Source organism: Balaenoptera physalus (assembly GCF_965194825.1).
Source record: "Balaenoptera physalus genome assembly, chromosome: 18".
NCBI lineage: Eukaryota > Metazoa > Chordata > Mammalia > Artiodactyla > Balaenopteridae > Balaenoptera > Balaenoptera physalus.
This window is the reverse complement of record NC_138899.1, coordinates 56,790,833-56,816,976: the sequence shown is the minus strand read 5'-3', so window position 1 is coordinate 56,816,976 and position 26,144 is coordinate 56,790,833. Positions and strand designations below refer to the sequence as shown.

The following is a 26,144-nucleotide window of genomic DNA, read 5'->3' as shown; positions in this document are numbered from 1 at the left end:
CCCAGCTTACCCTTCCCCCTCCCCGTGTCCTCAAGTCCATTCTCTACATCTGCGTCTTTATTCCTGTCCTGCTCCTAGGTTCTACCATTAACTTTTATGTGGCCTTGAACTCCTTGAGTCCTAATTTCTTTACCTACCAAACTGAAATAATAATACCCTTCAAGATGGTTGTTAAAATTAGGTGAAAATGTTTGCCAAGGACCAAGCACAATGTCTGGCACATTTTAGGTCCCTAAATACTCAGGCTAACTCATAAGTATTAGTTTCTTGCCACATACCCCACTTCCTCTCACTCTGATTTGCATTATAATTTCTATATCTTGTGTCCTTCCCCCCTCCCCCAGTCATGGCTCCCCAACTAAATAAGGAATTTTTTGAAGGCAGGAGTCAGGTTTATTCATTATATATTAATTCATTTCACCTAATTTGTATTTATTAGATTCCTGTTGTTTGCCCATAGCTGTTTGGGGGCACGGATGATGTACAGTCATTCCTAGTATCTGTAGGGGATTGATTCCAGGACCCCCACGAATACCCAAATCCTAGGATGCTCAGGTCCCTTATATAAAATGGCATAGTATTTGCATATAACCTACACATGTCCTCCCATATGCTTTAAATCATCTCTAGATTACTTATAATACCTAATACAATGTAAATGCTATATAAATAGTTATAAATGCAATATAAATGCTATATAAATAGTGGCTGGCTCACAGCAAATTCAAGTTTTGCTTTCTGGAACTTTGAGATTTTTTTTTTCAAATGTTTTCAATCCATAGTTGGTTGAGTCCTTAGATGCAGAACCTGTGGGTGTGGAGGGCTGACTGTATAGATGATGATATTGATTTTGACTAGATGTGCTTGCTTGCTTGTCAGTGGGTGAGAATACATCAACATTTATAATACAGTGTTGTATATAAGCCAGAAAGAAACATGTGCAGGTTCTGTGGGACCCTTGAAGAGAGGTACCCACCCCTCTGAGTGTGTGCATGTGATTTGGTGGAAGGGGTCTGGAGAAGATGGCACTCAAACTGAGTCTTTAGGGATAAGTAGGAGTTTTCTAAGTGCAGAACACAGAACAAGGCATTGTAGTTATTGAAAACAAGCTGTCTAAAAGTAGGAAGTGAAGGCAGCTTGGGTAGCATGGAATGTATGTGGGTAGATGCAAGAGTTGATGCCAAGAGGAAGATGTGGACCTTGTGGGGACTTCATGGGCCTTGCTGAGGTTGGATTTTATCCTGAATGCAATGTGATGGCATTAAAGCAAGATCATTAGGACCATAGTCTGTGGGTAGATCAGAGTCAGATGAGACTTGAATCACAGAGAACACTAGGAGGTGATTGCAGTAATCCAGATAAAATTGTTGGAGCCAAACAAACATACTGGCAATGAAAACGGGAAGAAGGGAAGTGGTGAAGTGGATTTAACTGGCTAATTTTAGGTTGATAACTATATGGAGGCTGAGGAGAATAAAGAAGAGTGGACAAGGGGAGGACTACTGCACTGCATTGTAGATGGTTATTGTTAAAACCCTTGTTTTTCCCCTTTCATATTTTTGTATACTTTTTCTTTATGAGATCAAATGAGATAAAATGAAGTGTAAAACTGTAGCACTGACCTTCTCCATATCAAATATCCTGGAGTGAATGATGACATGCTTTAAAAAGCACAGCATAATTCAGCATACAAGGCTTTCCTCAATCTGAAGAAAACTGAATGTGACAGTATAAATTTTGAAATTCACGAAGTCCCAAAGGGCAAATAGATGTATCGGTAAGAAATAGAAAAACTAAAAGCTTTTTTGAAGTCTCATGGAAAAAATTATTATTGAGCCATCAAGACATTCTGATAAGAGCAATAGAGAACTGGAGATCATGACATCTGATGTCATAGACTGCCGGGATACTCCTTCTGTCTCATCTTCCCCATTATGAACTTGGAAAGGCTATTTTAGAAACATTTTTATCAGCAGTTAGACAGTAGTTTTCCCACTAAGAATGCCTTCTACTGCCTTTTCTTACAGAATGAATTATGCCACTACCTCTAACTTTTCCATGTAGATCTTTAGGTTTGTAATAATTTTTGACTCCAAATCCATTTAAATTTCTGTACTATTTTTACTTTTTCATTTAACAAACGTGTAACTAGCAGCTACTCTGTGCTAGGCACTGTTCTACACTGTTTTCAAATTGTAACTCATTTTTGCACACAACTCCGAGTTCAGTACTGTTACCATCCCAGTTTTGCAGATGAGGACAGAGGCCGAGAGGTTAAAAAACTTGTCTGAGGTCACATAGCTGGCTTCATACAGTCTGGCTTCAGCCTTATGCTCTAACCACTGCACTGTGCTGCTTCTTGACTTTGTCATGCTGATCAAATAGTATTTTAGTGTTAGTAGCACTTCAGTAAGTACCTCACTAAAGTACTAGCCATGTGTTAAGATTGTTGGTCAACCAATTCTTAGATTTAATACTTCAATCTACATATAATAGCTTGATTTTTTTAAATTCTAGCTTCATATTTCTAATCCTTGCCCAGCTTGATCCCAAAGTCTTTCCTTTGGCCAGTTATTCCATATTTTCCCTTTTGTCTCCAATAATAATATCCTTATTAAATTTCATTTTCTGTTTTCTTGACTACTTCTCCAGATTATTAAACTTCTTTTGTGTCTTAACGCACCTCTCCTGAGGTGTATCATCAGTGTACTTAACAGCTCCGTTTTCTGTTCTGTCACCCAGGTAATTCATAAAATTGTAAACCAAATCAATGCCTGTGATCTTTTATATGATGTTCCTCCCAGGCTGACACTGCTTCAGTTCTCGGTGCACTCACCAAATGGTTGTTGTAGGTTATAGAGGTGGGTGAGTCAGAGCTGCAGACAGACCCTGAAACTGGAGATCCCAGCCAGCAGGCTGCTCTAGACTGTCTTGGAAGAGAAGACTGGAAACAAGCAGGATTCTATGGGATTCTTTTTTATTTTTATTTCCTAAATCACAAGCTAAATAAGCTTGAGAACCACTGATACAGTGTGTGTTTTTTCTTTGTTTTGTTATATCCTTTGCCACTAGAGGATAGCTACATTCTTTTCAAGTGTTACATACTTTTTTAGTTTGAGAAAAATTTCAAAAATCAAAAAAATGTAAATAAAAACATGTAGCACATACCCAAATTTATCGCTCATATTTAACAACTGTTAATATTTTCCTCAAATTTGATTCTACTCTTCTTTTTGCAGAAAGGAAACGCTAATTATAGCTAAAGTCCCCTTTACCACCACCTCCAATCTCATCTCCCCTTCTTCAAGTCAATCACTATTCTCAATTTAGTTTATAACCTTCCAGTCATTTGTATGCATGTTTTTTTAATTTGTAAAGCAAATTTTTGTTAGGAAAATAGTTATTTCACACTGATTTCCACTGTAAAATCATTGATGCTCTGATGGCAGGGGTGGGGGGGGGAATTTTTTAAAACCTTTAGTCCTTAGTTGTAATAAAACATAAACTCAATCTTACAATTGTTTCAATATCAGATTATCTTAACATGCTTAACATCGCGCTCCAACCACTTGAACCTGCTCTCCTCTCTGGAGAGCTTCACCTTCAGGTTTCTTTCAGCAGCATCCTTAGTTAAGCTGATAGAGTGAAGAAGTATCTTGGGCCAGTGTCATATACTTCCCAACCACCTTTTAATTCATTAAGATCTAAAATGTTACTTTGTTGAGCTTTATAAAGTGCCAATTCTTATAAGTGAGACAGATATTGCTGTAGCCAGACCCTTCAGATGACAGCAACAGTGACAACATGAGCTGAAGGAGATGGGGTGAGGTGCTTAAATTAAGCAGGTAGATTTGTGTCCTAATGCGATCACTTAGTTCACAACACCGTTATCTATTTCTCTTAATGGATATATATCTGTAATGTTTTGTGCAAGAATTAAGAGCACTGCTGGAAAATCTTAAGAATTTTTTCTTTATTTCATTTGAATTTATTCCTTTATGCATCCAAATAGTCAACAGATATCTAGGTTGGGTACTCTAGAAGCAGAGCCAGAGATGGAAATGTCTGTATAAGTGATTTTAGAGGGAGAGCTTTTAGGTGAGACTTTCTGGGAAGTGAAGGAATCAGGATAAGACCGTGGAAAAGAAGTGGTTTTATTTATTTTTTAGTTTTTTAGTTTTGGCCGCCCCATGCAGCTTGTGGGATCTTAGTTCCCTGACCAGGGATCGAACCCTGGCCCCTGTCAGTGAGAGCACGGAGTCCTAACCACTGGACCGCCATGGAACCCCCAAGAAGTGGTTTTAGGTGAAGTCTGGCCTCAGCCTCCTCACAGGGAGCTCTGGAGCACGAATGGCACTACTCAGTTATCCCACCTGAAAGCAAGAGAGCCAGGCTTCTTTGCCCCCACGTCAGTGAGGCGTTAGTCAGGAGAGGAATCAGGGAGAACCTCTAACTTCCCAGGCATTTCTGGACAAGGTACTCCCCAGTGATGGAGGGCAATTCTTTGGAGAGGGGTGCAGCTGTGAGCTTTTAGAAGTCAATGGTACAGTAGCTGTGGGATGGGTGCCTTTGGTAGCAGAGGAGATCTGGGTAGGACACCAACAGCATATACTACCAGACACCAACAATATACCCTACCAGAAAACTCAGCCTCCCATTGAGCACAGCCCCTAGCACTGTTCTAGGCCTTGAGAAATGCAGTGATGAACAAGATAGACAAGGTCGTTGCTGCCATGAAGCTTTCCTTCTAGTGGTAAAAAGGAGACATGCAATGAACAAATAATTCAGTAAACTGGAAAATATCAATGCTATAATGGAAATGATATAAAAAGTTTTATAGGGTAATGTGATAAGGAGTAAATGGATAAGTTTGGCAGCAGTTACTATCTTCATAATTGTGCTGGGATTTACAGCAAGACATGCTAGCATTTTAGCAGCTTTGTCTGTTCTGGAGATTCAGTGGTTGAATTGACCCTATGTAAGATGGATCCATAAAAGATTACAGATTATAGGAACTAGAGACTTGTGAGAACTTGGACTAGTGATAGTTTGAAATAGGATTCCAGCCAACAGCTGAAGTTACCAGGCCTAGCTAGGGTCTGACCCAGGGGGAATAGGGTTTTCAGGACTAGGGTTACTAGGGATACTGGTACTAGTATCAGTAAATCCCCAAATAGGAGATTTATAACCTCTCTGAGCAAAACCAATGAGTCATGTATCTCATTCCCTGGTTAGAATAGGAAATCAGGAACTGAGCAGGGCTGAGCCTGCAGCTGAGTGCAACTGAATAAAGTAGGGATAGCACTATAAGCTCAGCAATCTACTAACAAAGGTGTCTTTCATGTTATACACACCACATTCTGAATGTGATTTCTTTTACCAACTCTTAGTGGTAGTGGTATAAGTTGTGTATAATTGAATATCATTTTCCACCAAGGACTTAAATTCTGCTGCTGCATTATTTGAACACTTTTACTAATACATATTTCCTGGTTTCTGCTGGCAGCTGATCAGATGACAGTAGTGCTACATAGTCAGCAGTGTTCATTTGTTTTAAGATGTGGGTTTTAGGAATGCATTGCATCAAAAAGTATAAACCATTCATTATAAAACTGGGCTAAAATAAAACAGAAGCCTCAAATTTTTAAAAGAAAAGCATGAGTTTGGGTAACCTCTTTGAGCCCAAATTTCATCATAGGATTGTTGGAGGTATTAAATGACATATGTCACATGTGTCTAGAACAGTGCCTGGTGTGTGGTAGGTACCCAGTTAAAATTAAATCTCTTCTCTATAAGTCTGTATTGTCCATATATCTTCTGCCCCTTCCTCTCTTCTTAGCTTTGAATTTGCAGTTTTCTTTTTAAAATATCCACATTGGTATCTCTGGAGCATTTCAAATCCAAAATGTCCATCTCTTCATACCAAATTTTCCTTTATAAATGTCCTCCAGCCCCTTTTCTATACCTCATTCATGGTGGGTATCAGTAAAGCAGTGTTGATTATATGATTGGTAAAGGAAAGAATGGATGTTTCCTCTCTGAGCTTATGGAATCCTGTATCCAGTCACCTGGTCTGTAATCAGTATCCCTTTTTCCTTTCCCAGTCCTTTATCTTGACAGCCAGTTATTACAAAATCATGTCTACATTTTTCTAGGTCTCCCAAATATTTTCCTCTTTTCCTTTCCTACAGTCACTGGCCATACCTAGACTATTACAATAGTTTCTTCTCCTTCACCTAGAATTGTGACCAAGTCCTTTCAATTCCATCCTCTAGGCCATAGATCCATTCCTCATTTTCTCTTGCCTGGACTTTTACAGTAGCCTCCTGGTTAAAAACTCAGCCTTCACTCTGTCTTTCCCAAGCCTTGTACTGTTCCATCAATAAAGTTGATCACTTATTCTCCTGCTCAGACCCTTCAATGACTCCCATTGCCAGCAATATCAAGTCCATAGTCCTTAATCGGAGCCCCATCTGTTTCATTAGTCTTACTTCCAACCTTTCTCTCCCACATACTTAGGCTTAATCCATACGAACAGCTTGTGGTTCCCAAGAATCACATGCATATTCACAACTCCCTCACTTGCCACTTGCAGCTTTGATAGCCTGGAATGCCTTTCTCTATCAAGTCTGTCTGGAAAATTCTTACTTTTTCTTCAAAATGCAAATCAAAGTCTTTTCTTCAAGAAAAATTTCTTAGACCCTTCCTTCTCCTTTTCCTTCACAAGCAGATGTTTCCTTTCTTTGTGACAACATTAGTACAAAGCGCTTCTTAAAGTGGGGAGCACGTACCAAGAAGTTCAAGACCATCCACTGGAACATGGGAAGACATTAGAATTTATATTTACTTTGCTCTTAAAAATATGAAATAAGCATTACCAATATTTAGTATACTGACTGACACTGGCACCCTCATTTGTTCAGTTTGTCACATATGGGAAATGGGACGTATCCAGAGAGAATTGTGGGAGTTTGTATTATGAGAACATGACAATGGTGCTCTCAGGTACTCATTTGATTGCACAATATGACCACACATAACAGTTTACTGTGCCCAGTTTAGCAGATTTGTGGTTTACGTTACCCAGTGTTAACTAAGCCAGCCCTCATATAATGCATAGTGGTTTAAAAGATTCTTGAAGAAACAACCCTGGGTTGAAAATATCGTTAATAATGTAAACATAAACAAATGACATGGAATCGGCAGAAAATTATGTAAGTATAACTATTGATGGAGCATCTGATTTGATTGGATAGAGACAAGACTCTTGAATAAGGTTACAGAGGACATCACACATGAAATGTATTCACTCCATGATGATTCAAAACAAAACACTGCCACAGCGATTGAAAGCAGACTTGCACACAGTGCTACAGGATGTCACCAGTTAGATATGTCACATAAAAACAAGAGCTTTAAAGCAAAGCCAGAACTATTACAATATTTTGGAGTAAGGTAGGAACTGACCGTGAAAATCTTTTATACTACACAGTCTCACTTATAATCTCATTGTAAAGTATTTAAAAGATCTGTCAAACCTACCCATTTGTCTTCTACAAAGTCAAGAGTTCACAATTTGTTGATCTGTCTGTGTGTTAATGGCGGTTAGAGAGATGCTACGTAACAGATACTTTAAAAGTTAAAAAAAAAAAACATTTAATTTGACCCTTCAAGCTACAGGTCATGTTTTAGCAGTAAAGTAGAAAATAACTCCTTAAAAAAAACTTCTCTGGAGAGAGTGTTTTTAAATCAGATGTTTATAACTGTTTCAGTTAGTTTTTTTGTGGCTGAAAATAATGTGGCTGAAAATAATGTATGTCGCTCTGTGATATTGTGATATAATAATTATATGTTTGGTCTTCATTCCCTTTCCCGGCACAAGAGCTTCTAAAACACTTGTAATTTCCTGCGTGATAAGGGTATCTTTTGTTAAAATATTTGGTCTTCGTCTCCAGTTCTAAGACCCTTGGAATCTCCAGAGTGATAAGAGAGTCTCATAAGATGACTCTAGGGTTTCTAGAGAATTGTTGGGTGTGGAAAACCCACACATTTGGTGTCAGAAGTAGAAATAGATCGTAGTACTCCTAAAATGTCTCATGTCTGCACACTAAAACAATTTAAAATACAATTTCCTACAAATGAAGAGTTTCAGTGAGTTTTGAACCTATTCGCGCAAAATATATATAAAATGTGACGCTGTCTGATTAGTTTGCAAGAACACTGATATCAGGAAAGCTGGAAATTCCCAAACCTAACTGTAACGAAAACCTTTGTATGTTTTGATAGATGAGATTGAAAAATGCATGTTAAGCTATAGGGACTGCAGTCAATGTTGCACTTCTGTTTGGAGCTACGTGTCTTCGTGAGCTCTTTTTCAGCTATAATAAGTATTGAAATAAACTCAATTTAGGACTGGACCTTTAAATCACACAAGTAATAAAATGTATTAATCACATTATTCTTTCTAAAATATCCTTCTTTAATTTTTACTGAGAACAAAAAGGGTTTTTTTTGTATTATTAACAAATAAAATTTTAAAGTGTTTTTAAGGTATTGTTTTTCATCTTTAGCTCAGTTGTTGTTTCTATTTTGGTATACTTTAGAAGGTATCTTCTTAAAACAAAAACATTTTATTAATGGTACATTTAGAGCCACTGACCTAGAGTAGGCTCTGCTATTATGCACGTCATTCTTTATCACAGTCATGTGTTTCCACCTCTGTCTTCCCTGCTAGACAGTGTTCTCTCACTAAGGGCAGGGGCATTTCTTTGAACTGCCTCCTCCAGCATGATTTCTGGAATATGGTAGATGTTTGATAAGATTTGTTAAGCAAATGAATAAATGCAATGTCTGTTCCTTCCCATCCATCTTTGAGACATCCATTTAGAGAGTTCTCTAAATGGATAGATGATTGGTCTTCAATTCCCATGAGATGAAAGTCAGACTCTAACACATGATATTTAAGAAGAGTGTGCATTCCGACTCACCCTACCTATCCAGCTCTACTCCCCTCCATGCAGCTATGTTCTAGACATGCTCAGTGCTTCCCCAAACTACTCTTGTGTCTCCAAACTTCGACATGTTTTTCTGTTCCTCTACCTGGAAGCACCTTCCACCCATCTCTGCCAGTTAAAATCAAATTTAATCATCAAGATCCTGTTTTCTTCAGTCAGAATTAATTGCCTTCTCCTCTGTGTCCCCATTGAACTTTGTTTTAATTTCTATTATAGCCCTTATCACATTCTGATGTACGTTATTTTTTATTTTTATTTTATATTTATTTATTTATTTTGGCCGTGCCGGGTGGCATGCAGGATCTTAGTTCCCTGACCAGGGATCGTACCCATGCCCCCTGCATCGGGAGCGTGGAGTCTGATGTGAGTTATATTTATCTTATATGTCTCTTGTCATGTGAGCTTCTTGAGAGCAGGAGCTCTGAATTATTCATTTTATAACCCTTCATGCCTAATAATCTGCTTTACAAATTGGTAATACATAATATAATTTTAATACACTCACGGGTTTATTCATTCTTTATGCAAACATTTCTTACATGCCTAGAAGGTACAAGGCATGATGACAGGCTCTAGGTATATTAAAAATATATATATATGATATCCTCTTATCTATAGATGGTATGCCTAGTGAGGGGACAGTCATATAAATGTTACCGAGCAAGGGCTCTCTGCCCAATGCACATAGAAGCCAATACCAGGGCTCAAATCTGTCTCCTCTGTCTGGGGTTCAGTCAAACCTTCATGAGTTAGGTGAGGAGGGTTGGTATGCAGAAGCGCTGGCAGGGCAGGTTTTGATTGGACGCTTTGGAAAGTGGCCGTTTGTGGTAAGGTGTGTTAAAGGGGGCTTCAGCACTGGGTCTTCCTGGACAGTGGACCCTTCGCCTCTGAAAGGGACCCCGTGTTCAGGTTCTGGTCATGTCCTGGTCCTTTGGTTCCATGGCCGGGGGAGGGAGTGGGTAGAAATTTTGGTTCTAGGTGTTACTTGAGGACAAAATTTTCTCCTCTGTGCATGCTTGGCCTGCATGACTTGCAGTTTTGTTCTGCTGTCTTTGAAAAGTAATTCAGTAACTTGTTAGAAACAGGATAGGTCCAGTTTGGGCTGGTTCTGCGGTTACATGAACAACTAAAATGTTTCATGAGTGTAAAATACTTTCTACGGGCCAGTAGTTCAGCTGGGAGTATAGAAGTGAGAAATATTTAATGCTTCAAAGAGGAGGCAGTATTTGAGTTGAGCCTTTAAGGAACGGGCCTTAACAGTGTGTCAGGCAAAGTGGGGAGAAGGGAAGAAAAAACTTCCCAGGAAAAGTGCACACAATTGGGCACAGTGCTTAAGGAATTACCAGCAACTCAGGGCAGCCTAGGGTACGTGACTGGAGTAGCTGACCGGAATGCACCCGTTTCAACACATTGTTGAACACCTAGTAGATGCTGCTCACTTTTCTAGCATGAGTGACTGCATCAGGAACAAAAGAGCTAAAAACCCCAGGCTTCATATTTATATTCTAGTTGCTAGTGAGAGAGAACAAGATAATTAAAATATGTAGTCTGTCAGATGATAAGTGCCATGGGGAAAATAAAGCAGGGAAGGGGGGCAGAGTGAGGTGTATAATTTTCATAGGTTGACCAGGGAAGGCCTCCCCTGAGAAGTTGACTTTTGAGTAGCCCTGATGGATAGTAGCCTATTTCCAGCCTTTTGCTCCTATAAACATGCCTTTTGTATTTTAAGTTTTATCTGTGTATTAAGTACTCTTTTTCAGGTTTTCGAGATCCTCTAACCTTGAATAAATAGCAATAATACCTAAACTCAAGTGAGAGAACAGGACAAATGGACCACACCTTCATATTCATCCTGAAAGAGTAGAAGAGATTTGCCCAGGAGACGGGAGAACTTTTCAAGTCCCAAGGTGACCTAAGCTGCTGATATCTTGAAAAGGCGCAGTAGTTGAAATGCCCACCAGCTCCAGTCAGAAAATGCTGCACGTAATGCCGCTTCAGCCTCACGTGGGAGGTTCTCCACAGTGATTATCCTGACACAGTTCATAAAGCAGTGAAAAAAACAATTGCCATTTTATACCCACTCATTTATTTAATTTGGGGTTCAAGAAGTGTGCTAGATACCGGAAGAGAAAAAGTGGCCAGAGGCTGAACTAGTTGTGCAGTGTCAGCTGTCTTCCACTCACCCCGGTGAGCTCTGTTGCTGTCTTCCTAATGATGTCTTAAACGCATTTGTATTGGAACAGCTAGGTATATTATGGAATGGCATTCAAAATCTCCATCAAATTTTAAGGAAAAAACGTGAGATGGCGAAGAAATGTGCCAGAGGACTGCTCTGTCCTCTGCCCTCTGATTCCTCAGAGGTATTTGTTCCTTCTCCTCTGCCATTAAAAATGACACTGGAAAATAGGCTGGGGTTGAAATGAACTCTTTAACTTTCGTTGCTAAAAGCAATATATATTATTTTTCTTATGATTCAGTAGTGTCTTCCTTTAAGAACACCTATCATAAAAACTTAGTAAAATAGGTATATTACAGAAAACTTAAACATGGATTTTCTTTAAGTTAAGAGTTCTCCAAGTAGAATGCTTAATTACATACTGTTTTCTATTTGACCCAAGTGGTTCAAGTGTGATAAATAAACCAGAGCATTGGGAATTGTTTCAAGTTGATGAACAACCAGAAATTAGGATAAAATAATTCATGGATTATAGTATACCAAATACTATTATGATAATACAAAATGCAACTTACATAGTAAATTTTAAGCTGTAAGTATCACACGAGAGGTGTATTCTGGGTTATTAACCAAAAGAGGCATGCCTGACCAGTTTCACTGAAAGCTGGTGAACTTAAGTCTTCTCTGACTTAAATAGTTGAAGGCTGTTTATCAGTTGTCTCAGTGATCAAAAATATTTATTTTAACTTTATTTTGAATTGCCTGTGGTAAAATATCTTTTGATATTTAGTTTCATGCAAGATCCAGTTTCTGCTGTGTCAAAGATGGCACATTATTAGTATGGTAAGATAAGTTTACTTAAATATATTACGAATGTAAGCTCAGCAAAGGAAGGAATGTTTACTTTCACAGATACTTATCCATCTTATCTAAAGCAGTGCCCATGAATAGATGTTCAATAAATATTTATTGAATGAATAATTATGGTATATCCTGATATGAAAATGTATTCACTTAATTTTTGACTCTATCAAACTTTTATGTTGTTACCCAATTAATGAGGTGTTTAAAAATATAAATTACTAGATACTATATTTTCTGATAAAGATTTATCCAGTGGATACAGTATTTACCCGCCTCACACTCTGGTTTCATCTGTGTGTGCATCTTTGTACACTCATTTAGTTTTGTACTTTAATCTTCATTTCATTTTATTCCTTTTCAAAAACTGATGAGAAAATGCCTTGTTTAATGTCAGAGGAAAAGTTAAATAAGAGACCTGCATACTGTTTTTCTTTTTTTGTCTGGTAAGGGGGAAATGAAGTTCCTACAAAGAAATTAGGTCATTTTGAGTCCCTAAAATTTACCAAGCCAGAAAGCTAGTGTTCAGAGTAAAGACAAAAGATCCTATGTTTAATATCCTATCTTAGTATATTTATTTTTAAAGACTAGACAACTTATAAAATGTTCAGATTTTGTGAAAGTATTTGATTATCAGCATGGCTTTGAATATTGGAGGAATTTCTTTTTAAATAAGTGTTACTATATTGCTAGGAGACGTGGTAAAGAGGGTAAGTAGATTTTGAAAACTATTTAGAAAATTTTAGCTTCCATCAGATGACTGTTTTGCTGTGGCTATTTTCTACCTGCTGTTCCCAGAAGAGCCTACCTCTGGAGGGCAAAGTGCTGCACCACAGTAGAATTCCTTCCATAAATACTATCCCCCTAATGTCTTCCTTCCTTTTATGGTTCGTTAGCATTTTATGCATCTGGACATAGTGATGAGTGATTGACAACTAAATAAACTATTTGTCCTCCAAAACAAGTATTTTAAGAGCTGGAGTCCTTTTAGTCACTTTGGCAGAAAAAATATTTTGCTTATCTTACTAAAAGGACTTTTCCCTCACAGCATTCAAAGCACATATAATAATAATATCTCTCTCACTTTTATCTTTCTTACTTTTTACTCTACTGTATTTCCTCATATGTTCTCTTTTGATTCCCTCTGTAGAGATGAGTAATCTTGGGTTTCAAGAGTTTAAGTGGTTGGGACTTCCCTGGCAGTCCAGTGGTTGAGACTTCACCTTCCAATGCAGGGGGTGTGGGTTCGATCCTTGGTCAGGGAGCTAAGATCCCACATGCCTCACGGCCAAAAAACCAAAACATAAAACAGAAGCAATATTGTAACAAATTCAATAAAGACTTTAAAAATGTTCCACATCAAAAAAAAAAAAAAAAATCTTAAAAAAAAAAGAGTTTAAGTGATTGACCAAACTAGGAGGACTCAGATTTAGGCCAGTGCTGGTTTTCAACTAACACTGCAATAATCATAGCTAATTTTTGTCTTCCTTTTTTTGTATTGTATGGCAACACTGCTTATATTAATGACTGTTTCTGTTTGAGGGCTCAGGGAAGTTTCTTCCCCAACACGGCAAAATAAATTTGTCTTTCATAGGCAAAGTAGGAAGGGAGTGTTCAGAGAGCCCAGAATGTTTATAAACATTCATGTATTCTCAAATTTAATTAATTCTCAAATTTGTTTGCATCCCCTGTGTCTAAGTACCACTCTCTCTTTTATTAGTGATAATTATTATTAGTACTTCTTATCTTTATTTCATTACTTGCTTTAAAATAAGCCTTGTGGAAGTGATATTCTTGTTTATTCCATGACTTCTTCACTTGAAAATATCCTTCAACAGCACTTACTTCTCAAGTAATGTTATGCTTATATCTTATTTGTGAAAATTACCATTTAATTCTATTTTTATAATCATCCCACTTTTTAAAATGTTGAGCAAATATTTGTTAAGTGCCTCCTAAGTGCCATATTCTATCTTTCCTTTCTCATGCTTGGCTTATAATAATGAGTGGACTCTTACTATAGCCATCTCTATTTTAATGAACTACAAAGTTAGAGAAGATTTCTATTAGCTATTTAAAACTCTTGTGTGTCTTTTTTCTTCCGTCACCCTTGTGTTTCACTATTATTGTTTTTCTAAAAGACAACTAACCATAAACCAATTTAAATACAACTTACTAAAATATTATCCTCAAAGTAAACATTGCTATTTTGAGATCTTTTGCTCCTCAATAAATTCGAAGATATTAGCTTAATGTACCTTTATAAGCAACATCGCAAGAACAGATTGTGCTTAACTCTCCAGAGGCCAATTTTCTTTCCTTATTTTAATAAAAACCTGGTCTTTATTCAATCTAATTACTTTTATTGCATCTGGAATCATTTTAAATTACTATTGAAACATTAATAACTCCAACTTAAAAAAAAAACTTTAAAATCACAGAGTTAAAAGAAGACTAGAGTTTAGCACCATATTTCTTTGAGGAGCCCCTTTATTGACACAGGCTTTAATTGATGGACTGCTTTAGTTTGTAAGAGAGTAAGAAGTGAGAACAATTGGTGCTAACGTAAATGTCAGCAATTAGCTGAACATTCTAATTAATTCCTCAAGCATTGCTGATAACTGTTATGTACTGGAAAGACATCCCTTTATTAAACTGTAGGCTAAGGAAATGTTACTAAGATGTGTTTTCTTCTCCTCAGTATTGTTGAAATTGTTGAGTCTATTTCAACTTTTATGAGCTTATGTTTCAAAGCCGTTATTGAGAGGAACAAATCATAATAGAATTGAAATTGTAACAAATAAAATATTCTCTTAGGGTCGTTGTTTATTTGTGTGGAGAATAAATATATTTTGATCCAAGATGCTCCTAAATACAAAGCAATGATTTTAATCAAATATTTTCCGAAAAAGAATCATTATATTGTCTTTAAGAGTCAATTCACATGCTACTTGTGACAATAGTCATCTGATCATTTACTGAGTTGAAGTTTATAATATTGTAAGATAACTTGAAAAACAAGCTTTTTTCTTTTTGTGTGAAGTACTAGTCAGAAGATAGTGGGTTATTTTCTACTCTTATATAATAAGGGACTTACATATAAGCCAACCCATTTTTTAAAAGTTGAACGTAATTTTACATATTTTACTAGCCTTTGCAATCCTTTGATGTATAAGACAAAGGACCAATAATAAGAATAGAACAAAGCCACTTTTTTCCTTGAAGCTCCTCTTTCTCATAGCCTACTCCACTGAAAACCATGATTCCCATTGGTATTTATCCTCATTTGTTGTCCCTTTTGGGAATCATCTGATTTACGCTTGTTCTCTCAAACCTATGGTTTTTATTTCTAGCACAAAAGTCTTTCGAGAAATCTAATTTGACAAATTGTATGCTATCAGAATTCAAGTGTTATAGAACAATTTCATTTGCCTTTTTAAAATTGGAATTCAGCTTGAATTTCCTGTTCTTAATCTGCTATGAAGCACTCTAATTATTAGGGTAATGGCTGAATTTCCTTTCTACTGACAATGATACAAGAGTTGCTTTTTCCATTTCGGTGCTGGGAGGTGTCATGTTGTTGCCTATTAAATATATGACAGCTGAGGTGTGAAATTCACTATGTTGCTGTAAAAAATCTGTGTGAACACGTCTTTCTCTTCCTCACTTACCCCCTTCTGTATTGCCAGAATATTAACAGTGAATTTAAGTGATATTAATTAAACTCTGTTCTTATTTGTTTAAAACCCTAAAAAAATTTTAGCAGACAAGAGCATAAAGTATATCCTACAGTAAACTTATGAGACCCAGGAATACAAAAAATGGATGTGTGACTATATATCATTATATTGCATAAGAAACATTTTATTCATACTAAAGTTGATAATCACCAATACATGTCACAATATATTTTCACTTTCCTTTAACATCCCTCAAGGCTTTATTTTAGATACATTTCAATTTGAAGGTTAGTGAAGGTAAAACAATAATGTTGAATTCTTTATAAAGTGTAGTGCTAAGGCTATAGAAAACAGTAGATCACAAGACAGGCACCAGGCCCATGAGAGCCAGTATCATGAGGGTAGGAGCTTGGAACAGAGGTCAGGAATGGCAATAGGCCAGACCTCCAGGGAATAAATTAAAGAAAACAATCACTGTTTAGTCAAGTTAGAGGGAGAAGCCTTTCAACCTAGGTGCAAAAAAGTCAGGTAGTCTAGAAATTGTAAATGTCAATAATCGTATTGCCAACATACTTGCTCAAGCCCTGGTAAATGAGAACTCTGGTGCAGAAGTTTCCTGCTACAGTAATAAGTGTAAATACAACTCAATTTGAAATCCATGATGGATGTAAACCATCTCCCCCTCCGTCCCCTGACTAGTCAATCCCAAGTGTACGTCTCAACATGACTGTACCTTCTGATATACACTCATAAGTGAATAAGGAAGATTCCTTACCTTAGAGTCAGCCTTAGTCTAACCCAACATTTATTAAAGTGGGTTCTGTAGTTCCAGATTCTCTGTTAAAAAAAAAAAGAGTTCCATGATCCAATATATTTTGAAGTCCATATACTGTATGTTGCACTAGAAGCTACAGTGTTGATTTTTTAACTTTTAACATTTTTGTTCATTTCATTCATGGATTCATTTATTCAACAAAGATTTATTAAATTCATCCTGTGAGTCAGACATCCACTAGATGCTGGGGACAGGATGAGGAACAAGGTAGATATGGTCTACACTCTGAAATCTTAACAGTCTGCATAGAACGACAGATAGTAAAAATAAGCAACTACGATATAGTGTGGTAAGGACTGAAATAGGGGTGACCCAGGACTCAAAGGGAACATACAGCAAAGCCACCTAATTGGTCTAAAAAGGGTCCACAGGGGTTTTCTAAGAAGTACCATCTGTGCTAAAAACCTGAAGATCAAGTAGAAGTTACACAGGAAAGGAACTTTTAGTCACAGCAGCAGCAGTAATGATCGCAACAAATAGTTAAAGCTGGCATGTAATTTTACTCTTTCTATCTGCCATATATTGTGCTAGATACTTTCCCAAGGGTTCTATCAGTAATCTTTCTGGGTAGGTTTTATTATTTACTCAAAATCATATAGTTAATAAGTGGCAAGAACTAGAATTTAAATCCTGTATGGTCTGACTCCAAAGGGTTTTTTCCGCTACTCCACAAACTGCCTTTCAATGCAATTAACTGATTTTGATTAAATTTGTTTTGCTAAGGCAAAAAATGACTTGAGTGATATCTTAAGTTTGCTTTGTCAGTGATTGTCATGTAGTATTTATTAGGGTATTTTTTAATAGAATCACATTTTATATTTTAATAATTGTGATAAAATTTAGCATTTGGGTAGAAGTCTCAGAAGTATATTATGGCACTGAGTTCTGAAGTTCACATTCCACATAGTATCTTACACAGAGAAGGTACTCAAAACAACGCAGTTGTAACTTCACATTTTACTTTGAATAAGTGGTAGGGTAGTTTGAAAAGATAAGTTTGAACTCTTGTAAAGAAAGATGCTACTCACATTTTGGAAGTAATTTAATTCTCTGTATGACATGATCAGGATGGCCGTAGGATTTTTTATTTTTTAGATAGAGTATATGTAGAAGGTGAAGATATGAAATCGAGCTCCTTAAAAAATGTCTGGACCTACCTATGACCAACAGCTTATATACACACATTTTTGGCAAGAATATTCATAGGTGATGTGAACTTCATATCTCATCATGTGTGGAGGTGCATAACATCAAGATAACTCACTATTAGTACTTTTGAAAATCCGGATCTAAAGGAGAGTCAGATAAATAGTAGTAGGTAGACTTAAGAAAGTAAAATGGATTGCCCTAATCCTAACAGAAATGTTCAAAATCCCATGGTTCCTGGAGTGAGGTGAGACAGTCTTGCTTTTGCACCTAGTGATGGCAGATTGGGCCAGAAAGTGTAATTCACAGACCTGCTTTAATTGGCCACGTCAGCATGCCACTCATCACCAAACTCACCATCAAAGTTATTTTTAATTAATCTAAATATTGTATATAAAATACAAATATATATTTTTAATTTCTCCTTTTCACCTTCAGGGAGTTATTTTGAGGAGTGAAATGGTCACAAGGGAAATTACTGGAAGAAAAAAGACAAGTAAAGAACCTGGATAATCTGTAAACTTGGATTAATTCCCAAACCGTTGTAATTTATATTGACATCAACAAAATACTATTGCTGACTGGAATTTCATTTGCTTTTTTATTCATTTTAGGGAAAGCTGGATGGCGGTGAAAAAAGAAATGCTCTTGTGTTGTATTTTATTCGTGATCAAATGTCAGTTTATTTCCTTACTTACTATAAAATGTGTTGGTTTAACTTTAGGGACACCACGGTCCAAACCCTTACTCTTCAGCCTTCTGTTAAAGATGGACTTATTGTGTATGAAGACTCACCTTTGGTTAGTAATACAATTATATGAATATTCTCAAACGTATTTTTTTGAATGATAATTATATTTCAGCCTTTGAGGGTGAGAAATCTCCCATTGGTTCTAATATGTTTCAGTCTTAACTGGAAAACACTCATTCATATGTCATTAGGAGAGTGGATATTTGAATGCAAATTACTGGGAAAATAACATGTTTTCTTATTCTGTTCGTCTCTCTCCAGAGTGAGAGATTTTGATATCCTCTAATGATTACTTTTCTATTCCAGAATTTTGAAAAAAGAAAGAAGTTTGCTGTTTTCAGATGTACAGACTTCAAAATTAGATAATGCTTCTAGAATGTTTTAAAAAATGATTTTAATTAATAAAATATTCGCCCAATGTTTTAGGCAGCTGAGAAGATCATTTCTCAGCTTCTCACATAAGACCCAAAGAAATCTGGCCTGCCAGGCACACCTCTCTGTGTAGATAAATCCTCGGCAGCAATGGCACAAATAAGCCACCATGAGAACCTCTGTGGTCCAGACTCCAGCGATGGGAGTCTTTAGGACCTCCTGCCTGAATTCAACCAGATTGGACCTGACTTTTCTGTGAACAAACATGTGAAGGCTGGAGTTAGGAGTAGAAGCTACATGTTTTCTCTCTCTCTTTTTTTAAATTCAGCTTATTTTTATGCTAAAATTAAAAAGAAAAATCCTTATTCATATTTTTAGAATATGTAATAAAATATTTGTGGTAGAGAGAATCATCTGTGTCTTGATCTATATTTCCTTAAAATTATTTGCCAAAATTATGTAATGATAAAAGTTTATGATATGGTCCATTTTATGTTATATTTCTTACTATGTAAAAAAATAATCTTTGGTTTACATTTAAATCCATTGACTATCTCCTCCTATGCACTCTTTACTTTTTTTTTTTTTTTTTTAATTTTTGGCCATGCCGCTCGGCTTGCATGATCTCAGTTCCCCGACCAGGGATTTAACCCGGGCAATGGCAATGAAAGTACCAAGTCCTAATCACGAGGCCACCAGGAAACTCCCTCCTATCCACTCATTAAAAATGTTTTTAAGGATTTTTCCGAGCTTTTACCTTTCTTCTAATAATGTCACCACTTAGTCATCTAAGACCTAGAACTCTTTCTTATTTTTCCTTTCACTTCTTCCCATCTAATCAGTTGCCAAGGCTATAGATTATACCTCTGGAAAACTCTTCAGATCAATATAATGCTTTTTATTTCCATTTTTTTCCCATGCCTCCTTCCCTAAAATCAGGTCCTCACACCACTTTTTTACCAAATTGTTATGGTACTCCCCTTTTAGTCTATTCCGCATATTTCTACAGGATTAAATGTACTAACGTGTAGCTCCAAACTCCATTGTTATCATGTCTGAACTCATAAATCTTTAATTACATCCTATTATTTAGTGAGATAAAACACATATTTTTTGGTCTGGCAGTCAAGTTTTTAGTAGTGGAGACCCGATCTACCCTTTCAGATCCTATTCTCTCTTTTCTTACATTTAACGTCTGCTTCAGCCAAGATAGATATTCATATTCACTCTTCCCTCAGTGGGCTGCAGGATTTCTTGAGTTTGACCATTGCTTTCCTTTGTCTTGACTACCCATCTCCTCACCATACATACTGATCTCTTAAAATCATACACTCTTTTAGAGCCATCAAAAGTGCAATGTTCTGATATCCAGTATTGATTGTGATGTCTCACTCCTCTTAACCCCCATGGCACTTTAATTTCTCTATTCGTTATACTAGTTTTAATACTCCCCTATCCTGGGGTGTGAAATGTTGTGAATTCCACCAACATAGGGATAATTATGAAGCTGAAGGAAAATAAAGTGATTACTGCAGAGTTAGCAGTTTAGTAACTATGAGAAGCTTTTGGTAGAGATCCATGAATTTTGTTTCCGGCTCTGCTACAGACATTTTTGTGACAGTGTATTTATAACTTACATAAAACCACCTATTATAAATCCAAATCAATGAGTGATGAAATTTTTAAAACGTTTGCTTTCATTTTTTTGTTTATGGTAAATGTTCTGTCTTCAAAGGTTAAAGCAGTAAAATTGGGTCATGTTCTGGTAGTAGATGAAGCAGACAAAGCCCCAACAAATGTCACCTGTATTTTAAAAACTCTAGTAGAAAATGGAGAAATGATTCTAGCAGATGGAAGACGCATTGTTGCAAGTGAGTATAAAAAGCAACTTTTCTTTCAGTATATGCAATTTTTATACCTCCGGTATCAAATCACACACTTAGCTGGCTATTTATCTGCAAACAACAAGCATAAGTTCAATATAAGTCAAGTTGTCTGTATTGACAATTATTTGTAAAAATCAATATGCCTGAATCTAGCTTTGTCAGTTTCACTTTCTTATAGCCAGAAAGCATCTTTGAGCATTTCAATAGTAGTTTTAGGACAAATCAGCTTCATATTTTTTCTACTCTGAGAATACAAACATATAATCCTTTGTATACTCATCTCTCAATTATTTGTGTGCAATTTATATTCTTTCATTGTTATGTGGAATTTTTAAAGCTCTACCACGTTTCTGTTACTCATAATATTAAAATTAATGTTATTATTACTCAGTATAATTAGAAAAAAATTGCTGGGCATTTTATATCTATCATATATATATGTATGAATATATCGGTGTGTATACATATATTACACACACATACCAGCTTCAGGAAGAAGTTAGTTATTCTCTGTTTTGGAGTATCTTCCTCCTTTTATTTTATTTTTGTTGTTGTTGTTAGGGGAGATGTACATAGATAAATCTCATAAGTCTGTTTAAGCTACAAGGAAAAATTAAGTTTGTCTAATGCAATGTGAGAACATTTTCTAGTTTCTAATACAAAATTTTTGTGTCATGAAAAGACTTGAAGATCTATAACTCGCCATTAAAAATATACAGTCAATAGTAAGGTAACCAAACAAGTTGAGACTAATAACTGAAATCTTCAATATTCAAAGAGAGTATATACAGAAGACTCCATAAAAATGTACAAATGCATCACCACAGAGAATTCTTCTTGGACACTGTCATTGCAAGACTGCTGTTTCTAAGCCTAGGAAACTCAGCACTAATAAAAGTATTCTAACATTTCAGTTTCACAATGAATTTATGGGAAAAAATGAGAATTTGACTTAAACAGCCTGATTACTATCTTTTAGAAAGATCATTCAGACTCTTAAGATTAGAATGCTTCCTGACCTTTTCAGAGGCATTATGAGTACAGTGAAATGGAAAGCAAGAAAGAATTGCTGAAACAAACTTATAATTAAACAGTGACTCTCTCCTGGTAACCCTTTACATGTTTTTAATATATTTTTGAAGGATAGTCTAGAAGCAAAGGAGTCATCATAATTCTTAAATTCAAGTTTGATTGTAGATGACATTTTAAACACAAGAGCAACTGAAGCTCTTTTGAACATGCTTTCATAAAGCATCACTTCTACGGCTATGTTTCTCATTTTCTTTGCCTTTTAAAATTTTCATGTTTTATTGCTATTTTTATCTTAGTTAACTAATTAAGTAAATTTTGTGTGTGACCACATACCCTTGTATTTACCACTACTGAAATTAGTGGAGATCAAACATTAAAACTAATGGTGGTATTAGTACATGAATATATGGCACATTGAAAGGTTACTTTTTGGTATCATAAGAAAATACAAGTATAGGTTCTTACAGACTCATCTCAGATAAAACTCCAGGTGTTTCACAACTATCATTTCTTAAAGATGGACAGCCTAAGGCTAAGATTTAAATAAACCCAGATGACAGGTGTTTCTTCTTAAAATAACCATAATAAAGTTTTTACTATCTTAAATTATGGTTTGGACTAGCAGTTCTATCTGAAATGTACATCAGCAAGTAGTATATAATATTCACTTCCTTTAATACCTTAAACATTTGCACGAAGAAAGTTCCAGTCAACTTGAAATTATGTATTTTAAGAACTATGGTAGAATCCCTTGAATGGAAATTAATCACCTTTGCTCTAATGAATTGACTAGGTGGTCAAGACCTTTATTCTATGTGGTTAAATTTCAGGGTGCATAATCTAAACAGGAATTACTCCTTAGCTACAGAATGAAGGCTTTATGCAAAGTGATGCAGCTGCTGATTGGATAAAAACTAAAGGATGTTTGGATTATCCTTTGCGTATTCTTTGGATTATCTATTGTTATAGCTTCTTTTTTTTAAAGGAATAATAGCATCTCAAGCCAAGTTTAAGTACCATAAGACAACATTCAGAAAAGTTTGCTTTTTAGACGTGCATTTAATTTACATAAAAACGCAAGTTCCCATATAGTTTAGTATACGCTTTACCAGTATTCTGTTCCTAAGCAAACTTTCTCAAAAATGTTTTTGTTTTCTGCAGCCAAATTGTTACAACCAGATTTCTTAGAGTTGTTTTACAATTGAACAGTATGACTACTTATGTGATTTTAAAGGCTGTAACTTGATACTCTTGAGAATTATTAAGTATCTATAAAGAATAAATAGAAATTATGTTTTTCAGATTCTGCATTAGTCAATGGAAGAGAAAATGTGGTAGTGATCCATCCTGACTTTAGGATGATTGTTCTGGCCAACAGACCTGGATTTCCCTTCCTAGGCAATGATTTCTTCGGTACCTTAGGTAAAAACAATCTTGATAATAATAATAAAAACAATAGCAATAACAGTAAAAATATTGTCTTAGTAACAGTACTGTAATGGCCATCACTGAATGCTATCATGTGCTGTCACCATCACAGCTACCTTGTGAGAGTACCTGTTAGCCCCATTTTAGGGAAGGAGGGTATCCTATTCAGAGAGATTCTTGTTTTAGGGTCAGTCAGATAAGTATTAGAATGGCTGCATATCTATGTGTTTTCTTACACAACTAAACTATACTTTGTTATTTAGGGCCTCTTAGAGTAAAACACAAAATAAGGAATGGTTTTTAGTGTTTGTTTGGTTTTCATCACATCCCCCTATGAAAAGGTTTGAGGCCAGCTCTGGGGAGACTGATTCTCGTCGATTGGAGAGGCCCTGGGATAAACTGAAGCATCAGGAGCCTTTAAGAAGAGCTTCGTTTCTCTGTGGCGAGTAGGTAATTCTGGATACTGGGCATTCCATACTCAACGTGAAGCGAGCTCAGTCTCCTAGTAGGATTTTTCTTTGTTTTTTGGGGTTTTTTTTAACAGCTTTGTTGGAGTATAATTGCTTTACAATGGTGTGTTAGTTTCTGCTGTATAACAAAGTGAATCAGCTCTACATATACATATATCCCCATATCTCCTCCCTCTTGCGTCTCCCTCCCACCCTTCCTATCCCACCCCTCTAGGTGGTCACAAAGCACCGAGCGATCTCCCTGTGCTACGCGGCTGCTTCCCACTAGCTATCTATTTTACGTTTGGTAGTGTATGTATGTCCATGGCACCTTTTGATCTAGCAATTCCACATAAGGAATTTAACTAGGGATATTCCCCATGCAATGATTTAAGTACAAGGATAGGCAATATAGCATTGTTTACAGTAGCATAAAAAAGCAAAAAGAAGAATACAACCCAAATGTCTATCCAAATGGGACTGAATGAAGAAATTCTGTTATATCCACACAGCAGATTACTGTGCAGCTGTTACAAACAAATGGGATAAGTTTACTCATGCTGATACCAAAAATAATCCTGGAAATATACTAAGTGAAGCAATAAGAACAGCGTGTGTAGTAGTCTACCATTTGAATTAATAGAAACTAAAAGGCGAGGGGGATATGTTACATGAATATGCTCGACATGCATAGAACTTCTCCAGCAGCACACTCGTCTCTTACGTCCTCTTACCTCGCTGACCTTGCTTCCTGCTCTGCTCTGTGCTGCTCTACTCAGCACTCACCCTCTTCCAGCTGCTCTGCTCTCCTGCCTCTTGAACACGCCAGCTGTGCTCGCCTTAGCGTCTTTGCGTCAGCTTTACCTGCCATGCTCTTCCCTCAAACATCTGCATTTGCCCAATTGTCACCTTCTCAGTGAGGCCTACCTGACTGACTTCCCCCACCATCACCATTTCTGATGTCCTATAAGTGTGCTTTTTCTTTTTTCCTTGAAACATACAGTTTCTAACATTTGTAATTATTGTTTATTGTCTCCCCATGCCAGAATATAGACTCCATGAGGACAGGGGTTTTTGTGTTTTTGATCTCTGAGTTATATAAAGTATGTAGAGTATTACTTGGCACATAGAAGGCGTTTAATGCTTATTTGATGAATGAATGAATAAGGGTTCAAATATAGTTTTATATTAGTGTTACATTTGATTTTCAGCAAGAAAGACAAAAGCTGTTCTTCACATTTGTATTTGAATGGGTTTAGCTTATGAGATACAAGCATGAAGTTGTCATGGTTGCATTTTATTCAGTTGCTTTCATGAATATATGATAACAATAAAATAACGATTTGGGTGGTTTCTAAGTCAAAGTAAGTTCTAAATATCCTTTCTTTCTAAAATGAACATACCGAATAATGCAAATCTATTTACTTTAACTTCCTTTGGCCCCTTGTCCTTTGGAGTATGAATCAGAATTATGTGAACTTTTATATGAGAAGTTCATTTCTCTCGAGCATAGATTATATTTTCTAGTATGTTCTCAGTTTTCTAAATTACGGATGAAATATTTTGTGTTTCTACATTCCTTTTTCTTGATTTTAACTTAGACATTGTCTCTGCACGTTTACTTTTCCAAAACCTACTTCTAAAGTATATTCTAGCAATCTGCACAAGATATAAATTGTTTAGAGAGTGATGATACTAATTCCCCCTTTTTTAGTATACATGAAGAGACATGCATATATGTGTATAATTTCTGAAGATATTCATCATGTGTTAAAGTTAAAAATGCAGTCTCAGAACCATATGAGGAGTATTTTCCAATTAATGGAAAAAGAATAAATTATCAAAACTATCTATGTTTGTATGTATGCATTTTAAAAAATACTAATATGTATGGAAAAATGAAGACACTGAACTATTAACACTGGGTGCCTATCGGGGAAGGAGTGGGATTAGCAGAGACACGAGAGGACTTCTCTTTTTTGCTCTTTGTATTTGAATATCTCCCAGTGAAATTGTATTCAAGTATTATACAATTTTTAACAAAAATAAATCTATGTAGAATAAACCACACATCAGTCAGTTTCATTTTCTTTTGCTTTAGTTATTTGCCTTTTTCTCTATACCTATTTTTGGACAGGCTTTCTGTGCAATTTTACACATTTAAAAATAGAAGTGCCTTGGTGAGCAACCCATGGCTCTTTTAACGACCATTCTGTATTTCCTATGGCATTATAATGGATTAGTTGCATGCTGAATGTGAGTCTTTTTTCTCTTGTAGGTGATATTTTCAGCTGCCATGCAGTTGATAATCCCAAACCCCACTCGGAGCTCAAGATGCTCAGGCAGTATGGCCCCAATGTGCCCGAGCCCATCCTTCAGAAGCTCGTGGCTGCCTTTGGAGAGCTGAGGAGTTTAGCTGACCAGGGCATTATTAACTATCCTTATTCTACCAGAGAAGTTGTCAACATAGTCAAGCATTTACAGGTATGACACATGCCTACGCTAAAAGTTTAA

General features: G+C 36.2%; 1 protein-coding gene across 4 annotated transcripts in view; it reads left to right on the top strand.

The window, feature by feature from the left end:
• The window catches only part of VWA8 (von Willebrand factor A domain containing 8), a 356,490-nt gene that overhangs the window by 178,999 nt on the left and 151,347 nt on the right, over positions 1–26,144 (top strand). For all 4 annotated transcript variants that reach the window (XM_082435350.1, XM_082435351.1, XM_082435349.1 and 1 more), the window contains 4 exons: positions 18,437–18,512; positions 20,571–20,706; positions 23,056–23,175; positions 25,909–26,114. In XM_082435350.1, the coding sequence (XP_082291476.1) occupies positions 18,437–18,512; positions 20,571–20,706; positions 23,056–23,175; positions 25,909–26,114 (538 nt within the window). The remainder of the gene's footprint in view (positions 1–18,436; positions 18,513–20,570; positions 20,707–23,055; positions 23,176–25,908; positions 26,115–26,144) is intronic.